Below are 14,505 nucleotides of genomic sequence, written 5' to 3' on the forward strand. Positions count from 1 at the left end.
ACATTCACTGTGGTAAAAAGTGCGACAATCTGCCCAGGTTTCCCTTATTTACATGTACGAACATGGACACCACAAAAAAACCTTCATATGGTGTAGCTACTGAAGGCTGTGTGGGTTCGTGTCGAAAAAAAACACTGTATTACCGCTTAATATTCCTCAATATGTCATTATGAATGTGAATATTTTACCGTGTGTGTGACCGCTCAGGCTCTCTCTCTCTCTCTCTCTCTCTCTCTCTCTCTCTCTCTCTCTCTCTCTCGGTATTCCGTCCCACGCGCACAGCGTCGCCCACGCGAGGATTTGCGTCAAGCCGGCGCGTGGGAGTGAGAGAGCAATGCAGCTTACATCGGAATATCCCCGCACAAGAGAGAGAAAGACAGCGCGAGAGGGAGACAGGCAGCACCGATGATGAGTCTTCAACGCACTTTCTCTCCTGCGCGAGAGGCGGAGCACTGCCTCGAGACAGCGGCGAGCACCGGGAGCAGTCGCGCGCACCAGCTCCGAAAGAGAGGTACGTAAACCTGAGGACTAATATATAAACATGTCATACATAAACATTCAGATGGGGAGGCTAGACTGTCAAAGCATGTTGATTTGAGCTAACTCAGTATCCGAGTTATTTGCATCCATTGATCTCTTAGAGATTCCCAAGTGCATGCGAAGCAATAGTTTGAGATCTTCTCAGGAGAGTTTGCAGGAACCCGTCCATGCTTGTGTGAAGAATAATGTAATGCACCGTTGTGTTTGCATCAGTATGAACTTATGTGACACAGCCTACTTGCAACATTTTTAATGTGATGTTATGGATCTGGTCCAGGTTGTGCTTGTACCAACCTGTATTGAAAGCACCTGTTAGTGGATTGTACCTGTAATAAGCATATAATAACTAATTTAGAATGAAAACATCTGCTAAATAACCACTTAAAGGTAAAGTGTATATGGTTTTCAATGTTAATGTTAATTTAACGTTAAAAAGCAACAATAAGCCATCTTTTCACCACTTACTGCAAACAAAAGAAGATACACTGGTGGTCATTAATTTCCCATTTGAAGTCATTAATTTCTGGTTGAGCCTGGACAGAGGTTGCATTGAGTTCTAGCTCTCTACGGATGCAGGATTTTTAGATCCAATTTGAGCTTCAAATGCATTGGAAGTTAGCAACTTGTGTGCATTAATATTATGTGACCATCCGACTGGATTTTGTGTACAGACCTTAGTCAGGGCAGGACCGTCATATAGAATTTGACGTGGATAAAAACGAAGCTGTGAGGGATAGACTTACAGCAGGGTGAGCAGAGGTATGAAAATACATGGACAGTCCAATCGTTGCATTTGGTCCGAATCCAATGATTGGATGAATATTTGATGGTCCTACGCCAGATGATGTGTATAAAAACATTTAGACTATTTAACTTAAGTGATTGCTATAAGGATGTGAAGAGACTTTCAACCAGCACAACAAAAAAAAAAAATCTGGAACAAATCTCATTAAAAATTTAATGGAGCTTTTGTCTACTGAAAGTTTTTTTGGAAAGATGTCTCATCAGTCAAATAATTGGCATGTTGGTAAACAACAGTACAATCCATTAAACACACTATACTGCTATCCCTCACAGCTTAGTTTTCAATCCTGTCAAAAATGTAATATCGTGCTACCCTAAGGTCTATTCCAGTTAAAACTGTGTGCGCTAAATCAGAATTATTCATCTTTTTTTAAACTTTTTATCTTTATTAATTATTAGTTAGATTGTTTAACTCTGTATCTTTGGGCAGCATATGTTCCCTTCAACTGTTTTGGTGGTCATTTGTCCATTGCGGGTAGCTTAATAATTGTTCTTCCCACCATGGTCAGTAAGCAATGGGTATATGCTCTTGTTGTCATTCTCCTTTACTGGCGCTAGAAACAGAAACACGTCGGCTTCATGAATGACCACTGTAGACAAACTGTGACAGTCGTACTATGAGTTCACAGACTTTTCCTGGGAAATAAATAACATGTTGACTTCAAACATTGTCGATAAGAAGCTTGGAATGACAGTGCTATGTTTTGCTCTGTTTGCACATGTAGCCATGTCGGTGGTCCTGCCACGTTCCTTGGGTGAGCTACAACTGTACCGGATCCTGCAGAAGGCCAACTTGCTCTGCTACTACGAAGCCTTCATCCAGCAGGGCGGCGACGATGTGCAGCAGCTCTGCGAGGCTGGCGAGGAAGAGTTCCTCGAGATCATGGCCCTTGTTGGAATGGCGACCAAACCCCTCCATGTTCGGAGGCTCCAGAAGTCTCTACGGGATTGGGTTACCAACCCTTCCCTCTTCAACCAACCATTGACATCTCTTCCCGTTTGCAGTATACCGGTGTACAAGCTACCCGAAAGTTCCCCGGGCATCCACAGCAATGGACAACAGAACCAGCTTGCGGTTCCCAGGGCGTTATTACCCACAAGCCCCAGTCCTGGAAGGCTGGATCTCAGCAGGGACGGGACGCCAGGCTGCTCCCCACTGCAAGGGGCTAGCGAGAGTCGTTTCTGGGGAAGCGAGAGCGAGCAAAGCCTGTCTCCGTCTGGAGCCTGTTCCCCGTGTTCTCCACATGACGCTCTCGAAACTCTCGATTCCACCGCCGTCCAGTGCGTGATGGAGTGCGTAGAGCGACTATCCCAAACGTTGCCCAAGAGCGACCTCACGGAAGTCAAAGAACACGTGCGTGCCAATAAGAAGCTCAGCAAGATGATCGGCCACATCTGCGAGATGAACGAAGACGATCCGCAGAAGGAGGTGGAGATTCGGAAATACAGCGCCATCTATGGGCGGTTCGATTCCAAGAGGCGGGACGGCCGGCAACTTACGATGCACGAGGTTGGTTTGATTCCTCTGGTTGGGGTGAATGCTAAGATATTGGGATTGCCGCATCGGACGATAATTGTGCCGATTAAATGAAATTGTTGTTCCGTAAGATTCTTAACGTTTGATGTTTTTATTGTTGTTTCATTTATTGTGTAGCTAACGGTGAATGAAGCATCTGCTCAGCTGTGCATGAAAGATCTATCGCTGCTCACCCGAAGAGACGAGCTTTTCTCGTTGGCCAGGCAGATTTCACGCGAAGTTACCTACAAATACACCCGCAAGACCAGCAGGTAAGGCACAATTTCTTCAATTCTTCTTTTGATTCAATAGAAAAAAAAACATTTTTAAAATAGTGTATTAACCCTTCCCTGTGTTGACATTATCGAAGGGCTTGTTTTTTTATATAGTAGTCCGGAATATTGTGGGAGGGACATTGTCATTCTAAAGAGCAAAAATTTGCATACGACCATGTGACCTTGTCTATCGTCCTGTATTATTTTTTAAATGCTTTTTAGCCCTGTCTACACCTGATATTAAGATGCGTTAAGGTAGTTCGGATCACAAGTAAACAAGGGAGACATACCCGCCTCTTTTGTCCACTTTCAACTACTTCTGTCATGATTTCCTCGAGGGGAGGGTCTATGGGCAGGTAAATGCATGGGCTTTTTCAGATCTTATGGGTTTGTATGGGTTTTTACTTTTGATCTAACGGACAAAATAAATGTACGCAATTTACAAACGAACGTGCCCGGATACGAAGAAAACACATACGGAGAACAGCAGCTTTAGTTTCTGCTGTGTGTTCGAAATCAGGAATTGTGAGAGAACATTGTGCTTGGTACGTTTATTCATCTTCAAACCAAACTTGGGTCTTCAGCCGACAAAGTTTAAATCCCGTCTGGCTAGCGGGCTTCCCATACCCATATTGTTTACGAACTAGGTCAGTAGGCGGAAAGCAGGAAGTATTTAGTGGCTGTTTGAACACATTCAACACATGAGCGTTTACACTACGAAAGCAATCCGGTCTAATGCGTTTTCGACTACCTCTGAAGTGCCCGAAAGTGGACAAGCTCCTGTATTTACACCTGTATTTAGCGTCGCCCACTTGTGATCCGATCGACCAAATCTTAACACCAGGTGCAAACAGGGCCTTTGAGTCAACTGTTTAGAGCACATTTAGCATTTTATTAGTCACAAAACCCATTTGATTTTGACCATTTTTTGCTTTTTAGTTTTATATATTTTCATGGTCTTCATTTATTCATACAAGCACCATCTTTTTTTATAAAAAATGATTGTTTATGCTGTAAAAATAAGTGGGAAACTGAAAATAAATCATTATTTTAGGTCCCACTGCGGTGATGAAGATGAACCATCTCCCAAGAGAATCAAATCTGAGGTAAGTTTAAACAAGTTCTGTAGATTCAGTTCATATTCATAAACCCAACTGCGACAAATTGCTTTATTTGCATGAGACGCCTGAGCTTTGTAATCATTTCGAGCTCCAGGTGGTTTCTCGGGACTTCTTTATTAGTTTTGCATTCTTGTCATGATATTTATCGCCAGCCGCCTTCCCATTGTGTTTGAATTAATGCTGTGTTTGTGTGTGCTCTCTCTCTGTTAATAATCTCCGGAGAGTAATTACTGTCATGATTCACTCCGAAATGTCGCGTTCACAGCTTTTTCCCATGAGCGACGTTCTGCGCCTCTGGGTGAACATCTAAAAGTAAATGATATCGCTGTTTTCGTATCTCTATGAGGCCTCTAAGTCAACAAAATGGTAGCAAACAAAACTCTCAAGACGTCAAATTAAAACTCGATGCGATTCATTTTAGCTCACTTTTAAAAGCTTGTTTTTGACTAAAGTTGTTTTGTTGGGTTCTCTGGATAAAGAAAAGCTTAGTACACAGACGCACAATCATTCATCCACATAGGCGGAGAAGTACACAGTGGACTGAAACACATAATTGACATCATCCTGTGGGTGCTTACTGAATTACCCACGCATCGCTGTGGCTGTCTCTGCCTGAGTCTAACGTCATACGTGGACACACACACACGCACGCACACACACGCACACACACATGCGTGATGACCTCAGAGGAAAATGCGGAGGTTGTCAAGGGGCGACACGAAGTGAAAATTCGTTCAAAGGTGACAATCTGTTAGAATAACAAGATTAATACTGGTGAGAAACAAACCGGAACGTTGCCATGGCAGAATTTTTTTTATTATGCGTTATTATTTTTAAGTGTATTTGAAGTTTTCACCAAGATTAAAATGTTCAAAAAAGGACCAATTGATTGTTTTTCATAATTGTATGCATCTAAAAACTCAAAAAGAAAAAAAATATAATAATGCTAATACTAAAACCAACTGTAAAAAATAAAAGTTCACTATGGCTCTTACAGTATATTTGATGACTGTTTTATTTTTTTAAAGGTTTTATGAACAATTTACACAAATAATGTATCCAATACCCAAAAGAGTAAGTTTAATCACCAAATTTCAATTTAAAAATAAAATGATATATAAACTATATTTATATATAAACTATATGTTTTAAGCTTTACTGTACTGTGCCTCTTATATTTGAGGTAAATGCGATTTGTGCTTTTAAAACGGGTTTATGAACAATTTAGATAGGTAGATGCTACAAAAGTGTAAAATATGATTATTTGGATGGTTCATCTCAGATGTGATGACTCAGTTTGTGCTAACAGTTTTCCCTCATTTGTGTAAATGTCATGTTTGCACTAGAGATGCAAATAAATCAAGCCATCATGGAGATATAAAACTCTCTCACTCCTGTCTGCTAGTTTTAATGAAAGTCTCCCAAGAGCTCATCCCTCTTTCACTTTTTTTCTCTTAGGACGGTGTCTACGATCTACAGGAGGCCCTTCACGTTCTTCATACACGCCAGGACACGGTGAGAGAGCAGCTCGCAATCGCCAAATCTAAAGGAGACGAGACGATCAGACATAGTCTCCAGGTAGTTTGAGTCTGCGTTAAGTTGATGTATCATAACATGGTGTCTGTCGTGACTTGTTGCATGATTTGTTTGAAACTTTGGTTTCAGTGTTTGAATGTTTGTCTAAACTAAAGGTAGTTTCAACATTGTTTGACTTTGAACTTTGTTTGAACATTGTTTGAACATTGGTTGAAAAAGTTATTTTTCATTTCAACGTCTTTTGTTTCAAAGTTGCTTTAACTCAGTTTGGAAACAATGTTTGAGTGTTTAAAGTTTTGTTTAAAAGGTAATTTTACATTTTTGAAAGGTAGTTTCAAAGTTATTTTAACTTTGTTTTAAAGGTGCTGTATGTAATTTTTTATTACTAACGGGTTTTTTTTTTAGGGTTTTTTTTTATTAAAGCACAAAAATAATATGTTTGCAGATATTTTGGAAATATTCTAAGTTCACATACTTGTTGATCTACTTTGAAATGTGAGTTCCGTGTCGGAATGTCTGTTTTTGTTTTGGTCTGTGTGATCCCGCCCACTGCCCATTTACCCAATAGTATTTCGACATCCCAGGTTGCCAGTTGGCGGAAAGCGCTGTGTATAGCGATGGAAGCCAGCAAACAAACTGCGTCAGAAATCACAGATTCTACCCGACTTAAAAAGCATCAGCATCCATCTAAAAAGCTCTTTATCCAGAGGCATGTTAAAATGCGGATAAATCAACTCATCAACTTGCAGTGTGTAAGTCTCCTTAATTGCGCTCTTTTTTGTTGCGTGTCCTCAATCTGGCAAGCAGCGCGTCGAGTCTGAGAAGGAGGTGGCGGGATAATTTTTTTTGACTTCAATACCCATTTCAACTACTAGCTGTCAATATTACATACTGCACCTTTAATGTTGTTTGAAATTTGTTTTTAGAAATATTTTTTTGAAAGCTTTTTTTCAATAGAATCATTATTTGAAAGAGCTTTGAATGTTTATTTTAGACTTGTTTGAGCTTTGTTGTTTTAAACAATGTTTTTAGTAAATGTTTGTTTTAAAGTTGAACCTCAGTATGTTTGGAAACATTGTAATGAATGTTTTAGGTTTTGTTTTGTAGTTTTTTTTTTACTTTGTTCGAAACATTATTTTGAATATATATTTGTTTGAAATGTTAGCTTTCAAGTTGTTTGAAAGCGTTGCCTTTTTGAAACCTCTTTGTGAAAATTTTTTTCCTGTTCAGTTCACATTCAGTGTTTGTGTGTGTGTGTGTGTGTGTGTGTAGGGACAGCTGGACTCTCTGCTGACCAAGCAGGTGGAGCTCTTGCGTGATGCTGCCATCCAGGAGAGATTGAAATCGTTGGACTGGCGGATTCCAACAGCGGCACTGAAATACCTCGCTCCCACCGCTCAGAACTGCAACAGCAGTCTCTCACATCTCTCTGGTACATTTCTCCTTATTTGCGTACTATTACTTTGTAACTGTTGCAATTGTTTGTATCAGAGTTTGAGTATACGTACCTTTATGTGCTTAAAAACAGGCGAGAGACCCCTAAACTTGCGTCTGAGCGATGTTCCGCTGGGCAGGCAATTGGCCAATGAGCTGAAGCGACATCACAAACAGAACGCAGAGGAACGACATCATAACCAGCAGAACTCTGAAGAGAGAATGACGGCAGCCACAGGTTAGTGACAGATTCTTCACAACTTTGAGCTAGCGATTACTATTAAGTGAAGCTAGAAATGAAATATACTGCATAATAAATGTATCTGCACTACAATTCAAAAGTTGGGTCAGTAAGATTAAAAAAAAGAAAAAAGAAAAATTAAGGAAGGACTACTTTTATTCAGCAAAGATGCATTAAATTTATCAAAATTGACAGTAAAGACTTTGTGACAAATAATTTCCTTTTTAAGTGAATGCTGTTTTTAAACTTTCTATTCATTAAAGAATCTTGAACAAAATGCATCATGGTTTCCAGAAAAAACATTAAACGTTAAAATAAATTTAAAAAAAAGTTTCTTGAGCATAAAATCATCATATTAGAATGATTTCTGAACGGTCATGTGACTGAAGACTGGATTAATGATGCTGAAAATGCAGCATTGCATCACAGGAATAAATTACATTTGAAAACATATTCAAATAGAAAACAGTTACTTTAAATCATAATAATGTGTCAATTTGAGCAAATAAATGCAGCCTTGGTAAGCATAAATTAGTTCTTTCAAAAACATTTTAAAAATCTTACTAGCCCCAAACTTATTGTACATAAGCAGCAAAATCATATTTGAAATATAACCTCCTAAGTGACTAATCTGGAAGAAAAATTATAACCATGTGCAGATATAATCAGTAATAACTATATTGCAATACTTTTTCTATTTATGCATTCAATATGTCCTGATCCAGCTCAAAAATATCATCTAAATAAGCTGAAATTTTAAGACCTGCGACACATCGTGTGCAGCTTCACTCTTGTCGCAATGCATTCTGGGATTTCCAGACTATTCACAAAAAGATACATGTGGTTCTGCCTTATAATTTGGCCAAAATGTGGGATTTCAGAAGGCAGCATAACGTTTCCGCCTACCTTTTTGGAACAGCCTTCAAATGCTGTCTAGGTAGAGCTGTAATCTTCAAAGAACAAACTCAAAAATGGCGTACATAATAAAATGGGTCTTGTTGGACCATGTATTTGCATGCATGCATGTTGTAGCCTGGATTGGCACAGGTTTATCTCAGTATCATCCTGTCACACCGACACCTACTCCGCTCCATTAAACCCTGATGTGTTAACGTACCGCACGTATCAGCGGGGCTTCAGAGAACTTTTTGTAATGTATGCAATCTCTTGCATGCAAATGTCCTCGATGAAGGTAGCACTTTCTCTCTGAAACTCCTACCTGCCTTTGCAAGCTGCGTTAGCGCGCCGCGAGTAGGTGAGGAAGGGGGTGAGGATTTACTCGTCTTTTTGACGTTTTGGGTTTTTTCTTCCGCCCCAATGTGGGCAGAACCTGATGTCAATCAGTGTAATTTACTGAGCACACTGGTCGTTTGAACTCATTTGAATATGAAAAATACATTTAATAACCTCAACTGTATATTCGCTGATATAGATTTGAAACGGTAAAAAGTACCATCCTTCATTTTGGCGTAAACACTTTACGATATGCTTTTGTTTACTGGAAATGACTGAAATGTATTAAAAATTCCAACATATTGATGGGAGAATTGAGGCAGTGAGGTGTTTTTATGCACTTTTACTTGGTTTTAAAACTACAGAAATTACAGAAACTACAAATTATTTTGAAAGATATTAAGTAAACCTTTCCCAATACATCCAAAAACTAATAATTTAAATGAATTCAGGGTTTAGGGATCATTTTATAGTGCAAAAGTTTCCACCACTGTTGTTGTCTCTGCAGTGTTTTTATTATTTATTTTGTTAACACTTTACAGTACGTTGACATTAGTTAAATGTATTTGTTATCATGAACTAACAACGAAAAATACTAAAGGATTTATTAAATCTCAGTTATTTCAACATTTACTAATACTTCATTCAAATCAAAAGTTGTGTGTGTGTGTATATATATATATATATATATAAATAAAACATACATATATATGGTAATAGTTAATGAACCTGAGCTAAGATGACCTAACAATGAACATTTGTATTTTTATTAACTAACATAAAAAAAGAGATTAATAAATACTGTAGCAAATATATTGTTCATTACAAGTTTTATCGTTAATGTTGAGAAATATTTGGTATTTTGGTATTATTTAGCTAAATATTTATTATTTTGCTTGATTTGACTAATGCCAAATTCTAGAACTTTTTTAAAAATATATTTCCACATACCGGTAATCATCTTGAATCTCGATTCCACACATTTCTTCTTTCTTCATGCAAGCAAACGAGCCAATTGATACATATTAAACTAATTAATTGTGACTGTCATTTCACTCACCAAACGCCTTGAAACTTTTTGAAATCATCAATTCAATCTGACAATTGTGCAGCAGCAGTGTCACAATGACTTTACCAATTGTCGATTGGCTCTTTTATTTAGTAGGCGGGACTTATTCCGCCATATTGCACGTTGCACGTTCTCCTTTTCATAGTAATATGAGTGCATCCTCTTTGTATATCTAAAGTCTTAGATTGTAATCCATTGTCTTTTTATTTCAGAAAACGGGTCTAAAAAAGAGCTCAGGCTCCTGGACAAGAAGACCATCAAATCAGAACCAGAGGACTCCAGATAACATCTTCAGCCTCTGAATGAAACCTGCGTTTTGTTTGCTCAGTGGATTTAGTACTGAAACTGTGTGGCCTTAAGGACTGTAAATGCCCAGAGATCAATTTATTTTGATTTTTAGTTTTTAAAAATTATTTTTATTTCTAATAATATAACAAACAAAAACAACATGAACGTCTTGCAGTCGGTGTACACAAGAGAAATTGTCTAAGAGCGTATTTGTGACTGTGCATCTTTTTGTACATAATCTGCGTTCGTTTATTTGATTGCATGTCTTATTCGTAAACTATTTTTATTTAAACTATTCGTTATTCAACAGAAGCACTCCCCAACTGAAGTTTCGTAGAAAGCGGTTGTGTAGTCCTTAGATTAGTTGATCATTTTAAAGTTAAATGATGACATTCATCGGTTCGTATCTGTTTGTCAGTGAGGATGAACTTAACGTGTACTTCGTAAAAGAATACTGAATATGTAGAATTAGCATAGCGGGTTTTTGTGAATGCGTCACTTTAGATGTTAGTACTAAAAAAAATTGTGTTCTGTATTTGTTACCAGAAACCAGCGAGGCCCATTCACACCAAAAACGATAACTATAAATATATCGATAACTATATTCGCACCCACACCTGTGGACGATATCGTTCTGTTTATTCTAACCGCATGCTGCAGTTTTGTCGTCTGCCACTTTAAATTCTAGAGTTGGTTAAGTCTGGTGGATTCTGATTGGCTGTCATTGTTTTTATTGTTCTTCAGCTGGGGAAGAAAATAGTTCTGAAAGTGATTCCAACGATATCGTTTCTCTGTGCCGTTATCGTTATAGCTGTGGTGTGAACTCTGCTATTCTTTTATATTTAGAACGATTTTTAGAACTATATCTTTATTGTTATAGTTATCCTCCTTGGGGTGAACAGGCCTTAATTCTCAGCATTCAATATTGTGTATTTCGCTGTCAGTAAACGTTAAACGTTACATTGTGACCGTGATTTTTTCCGTAAAAAAGTTTGCTAACTTTTTTTCTTCACATGTGCGTGTTTTGTTAGTTAGCTGAGCTAGTCTGTTGTGTCTTTTTATATGCACATTTGTCGTGTTTCACTCTTTTGTGTCTTGTCTTTGTGAATTCGTTCTAGAAATAAAAACCAAACTGGAAAAATATAGTTCACAAATTTTTCTCTTCACTGCAAGTGCTCTAAAAAAATATACATGTTAGTAATAACATAAACATGTTAATGGGTAATTCGGTGCTTTCAAGTTTTCTTTGAAAACATTTGCGTTTCCCTAAAAAAAATTGCATTTGCTCACACAATTTAGGGAGGAAACTATATTACTTTTGCGAGATACATTTTTTGGCAAACTAATGCCAATTTTCTTCAGGTAACACAAAAGTTATGCAAGCAAAGCCTATGAAGCAAAGATAAAAGCATTGAAAAGATGTTTCCTTCAATCTCATTTTTTTCCATCACCATGTAATTTTTATTTATTTATGATTGCCATTAAACTTTATATAAGCGAACAACTAAGCTAACAAACAGAGGCGGTCTGAAAAACACGGCTCAATCTGGAAGCAGTTTATAAATTGAGCTGATCCAAGCAGCTTCCTGTTCTGTTTATGTCAGTCACACACATACAGTACGTTAATGCTAAACTGCGCCCACGCTCTATACACACACACACACACCAGTCGTTTAGATCTAAAGAAGCCCGACACGGGTGTTCCTCGGGAGACACGTCAGTGAGCACCTCCAGAATCTCTGCGTGTGCGCGCCTGTGGTGACCCAGATGTGTGGGCGGAGCCTGAATGTGGGCGGAAACATTTCGAACAGCAAAGGCTTTTGTCTTGATGTGGTGGGATAGGGTTAGGTGCACTTATTTAGAACTTGCCTTGTTTATTTTTGAATTATTATTAAAGATCCACCGTTCGGGATTAGCAGTAAACAATGCAAAACATCTGCTCTTCAAAAAAAAAAAAAAAGACTAGTAAAGGTTTCTGAAACCTTTATTTTGTCTCGGCAGTGCAGGATTTCCCATGACGCATCTACATGATTGGGTTTAACCATGAACGTGTGTTTCCTTATATCTCACTCTGTTAAAGCCGATGTAGATCTTCTTGTCTCAATGGGATAGTGGAAACATGCCTCATTCTAAATATACTACTTTTAAAATCTACTTCAGTTTTCTTGTGCATTAAAATAAAAGGTAATATAATATATAAATAAAAACAGCAAGTAATATATATGTAAAATATATGTTATTATTATTTATTATAATAATTATATATATATATGATGGATTTTTTATGAAATAAAATGTCAAATATAACAAAATATATATTTTATATTTTATGTATCTAAATAATGAGTTCATATGTTTAATGTTATATACACACTAAAATATGAAATATTTAAATATAAACTATATATATAATACACAAACGTATGTATGTACGCGAATAGTATATATATATATATATATATTTATTTATTTATTTATTTATTTATATATATATAAAATCAAAATATATACCTTAATCAAAATATTACTATATATTTTTTCTCTTTATATATTATTTCATATTTGAATGTGTATATATATTATATTAATTATATTAAACTGATAAAGTTTAATCTTATATAACTAATATTTTTTAACTGCTTAACTTATTTTGATGAGTTAAAGCAATGTAAAACATATGCTGTCATAACATAGCATATGCTGTCTTATTGATAATATAATTTTATGATATAATAATATATATATAGAATAATAATATATATATATATATATATATATATATATATATATATATATATATATATATATATATATATATATATATATATATATATATATATATAAATTGAAACCTGCATAAGTATTATGTATAGTGTTTATATCACTGATCTTTATTTGACTATAAACAAAAAAATGTTTTAAAAAGACTGGTAATTTTAAATTGTCCACAAGGTGGCAAAAAAGCCTAATGTATTGGCACGCATATGGCAAGCTGTTTTAGCTTTTATTCATTTCCAGGATATGAATTCTTGACATCAACAATTACATTTTTGATATCAACAATTACATTTTTTGATATCAAAAATGTAATTGTTGATATCAACAATTTAATTCTTGATATCAACAATTGAATTCTTGATATCAACAATTGCAATTGTTGATATCAAAAATGTAATTGTTCATATCAACAATTGAATTGTTTGTTGATATCAAGAATAGACATTTCAACTAGTGACAACTGAATTCTTGATATCAAAAATAAAGGTTTTTACTAGTAAGAATTGTATTTCTGATATGTGAAATTGGAATTTCTACTAGTAAGAAATCAATTCTTGATATCAACAATTGATTTTGAATGGCAGCCTATGGTGACATTTCACTAGTGAAAATACAATTACAGATATCAAGAATTAAATTCTTGATATCAAAAATTAAATTCTTGATATCTAGAATTAACATTTTAACTAGTAAAAATGTAATTGTTGATATCAAGAATTAGCATTATTACTAGTGGAAATGTAATTCCTGATATCAAAAATGGCCATTGTTACTAGTATAAATCTAATTCCTGATATCAATAACTATAATTTTAACTAGTGAAAATGTAATTGTTGATATCAAGAATTCATATCCTGGAAATGAATAAAAGCTAAAACGGCTTGCCATACTCGCATGTGTAATGAGATGTGCACAATGTGTAATTTAATCTAATTGCATATTTGTATAATGTTCCATTATTTATCATTATACATATTATTTTCTTTGCTGTGAGAAAAAAAAACAAGTATTGATCATTAATAGGCTACACTTTTGACAGACGCGGTGCAAACAGACACACTTCAGTTAGGAATCAGTTTGATTGCTGATTAGACTGTAGAGGCTTTCGTGAGGGTTTCAAATCCACATTCAACTATGCAGGTTGGATTTGAGGATATCCAAAACAATAGCTCGTCTTTGTAGCGCCAAATTCCTCAATCTCACGTCTAAACCTACAGTATGAGACCTCGCGGAGGCTTCACTGTGTTTGCATCGGCGCTTATAATAGCAGGCCACTCATCCGTTGAGAAGCTCTGAACACACAGGGCAGTACCGCTGTCATTTTGCATAATATTGTCTCACAAATGTAAGAATGGCTCTCTGCTCTGACCAACTATTATAAACAAGTAATGGGTAAAATTCCAAGCATTTGAAGGTCATACACACATATAAATATTTGTGTGTGTATTTTTCCGAGGTCATAGATGACGTGGGGATACGTTCATTCATGTATACTGTTTGGCATACTATTTTTTCACATGCAGTGTGTGTACTACTACGCAGGACGCTTGACGCACACAGCCCAGCCTCTCTTTACCAGACGCAGGGAAGTGATGGGCGTCATAATGCTGATTGACGGAGGCCCGAGCCAATCAACGTTCGCCATGACGTGACGGCGACCAATGGAGTGC

General features: G+C 36.5%; 1 protein-coding gene across 3 annotated transcripts; it reads left to right on the plus strand.

Moving 5' to 3' along the window:
* The first annotated feature begins 293 nt into the window (after positions 1-293).
* On the plus strand, positions 294-11,193 carry nab1a (NGFI-A binding protein 1a (EGR1 binding protein 1)). Of its 3 annotated transcripts, XM_079593858.1 has the most exons (9): positions 294-511; positions 2,070-2,854; positions 2,999-3,132; positions 4,190-4,241; positions 5,715-5,834; positions 6,377-6,544; positions 7,065-7,224; positions 7,321-7,464; positions 9,982-11,193. In XM_079593858.1, the coding sequence occupies exons 1-9, from the start codon at positions 406-408 to the stop codon at positions 10,053-10,055; spliced, it is 1,743 nt and encodes a 580-aa protein (XP_079449984.1). In that variant the 5' UTR covers positions 294-405; the 3' UTR covers positions 10,056-11,193. The 3 variants fall into 3 exon arrangements, with proteins under 3 accessions (XP_079449984.1, XP_079449985.1, XP_079449986.1); XM_079593859.1 differs by lacking the exon at positions 6,377-6,544; XM_079593860.1 differs by lacking the exon at positions 6,377-6,544 and having other exon boundaries at positions 5,715-5,771.
* Positions 11,194-14,505: the final 3,312 nt, after the last annotated feature.

Source organism: Phoxinus phoxinus (assembly GCF_949152265.1).
Source record: "Phoxinus phoxinus genome assembly, chromosome: 20".
NCBI classification, from domain to species: domain Eukaryota; kingdom Metazoa; phylum Chordata; class Actinopteri; order Cypriniformes; family Leuciscidae; genus Phoxinus; species Phoxinus phoxinus.

Coding starts and splice junctions, on each gene's coding strand:
- nab1a (XM_079593858.1), top strand. CDS start 406: ATGATGAGTCTTCAACGCACTTTCTCTCCTGCGCGAGAGGCGGAGCAC. Junction 2,855..2,998: donor GGCAACTTACGATGCACGAG/GTTGGTTTGATT, acceptor TTTATTGTGTAG/CTAACGGTGAATGAAGCATC. Junction 4,242..5,714: donor CCAAGAGAATCAAATCTGAG/GTAAGTTTAAAC, acceptor TTTTTCTCTTAG/GACGGTGTCTACGATCTACA.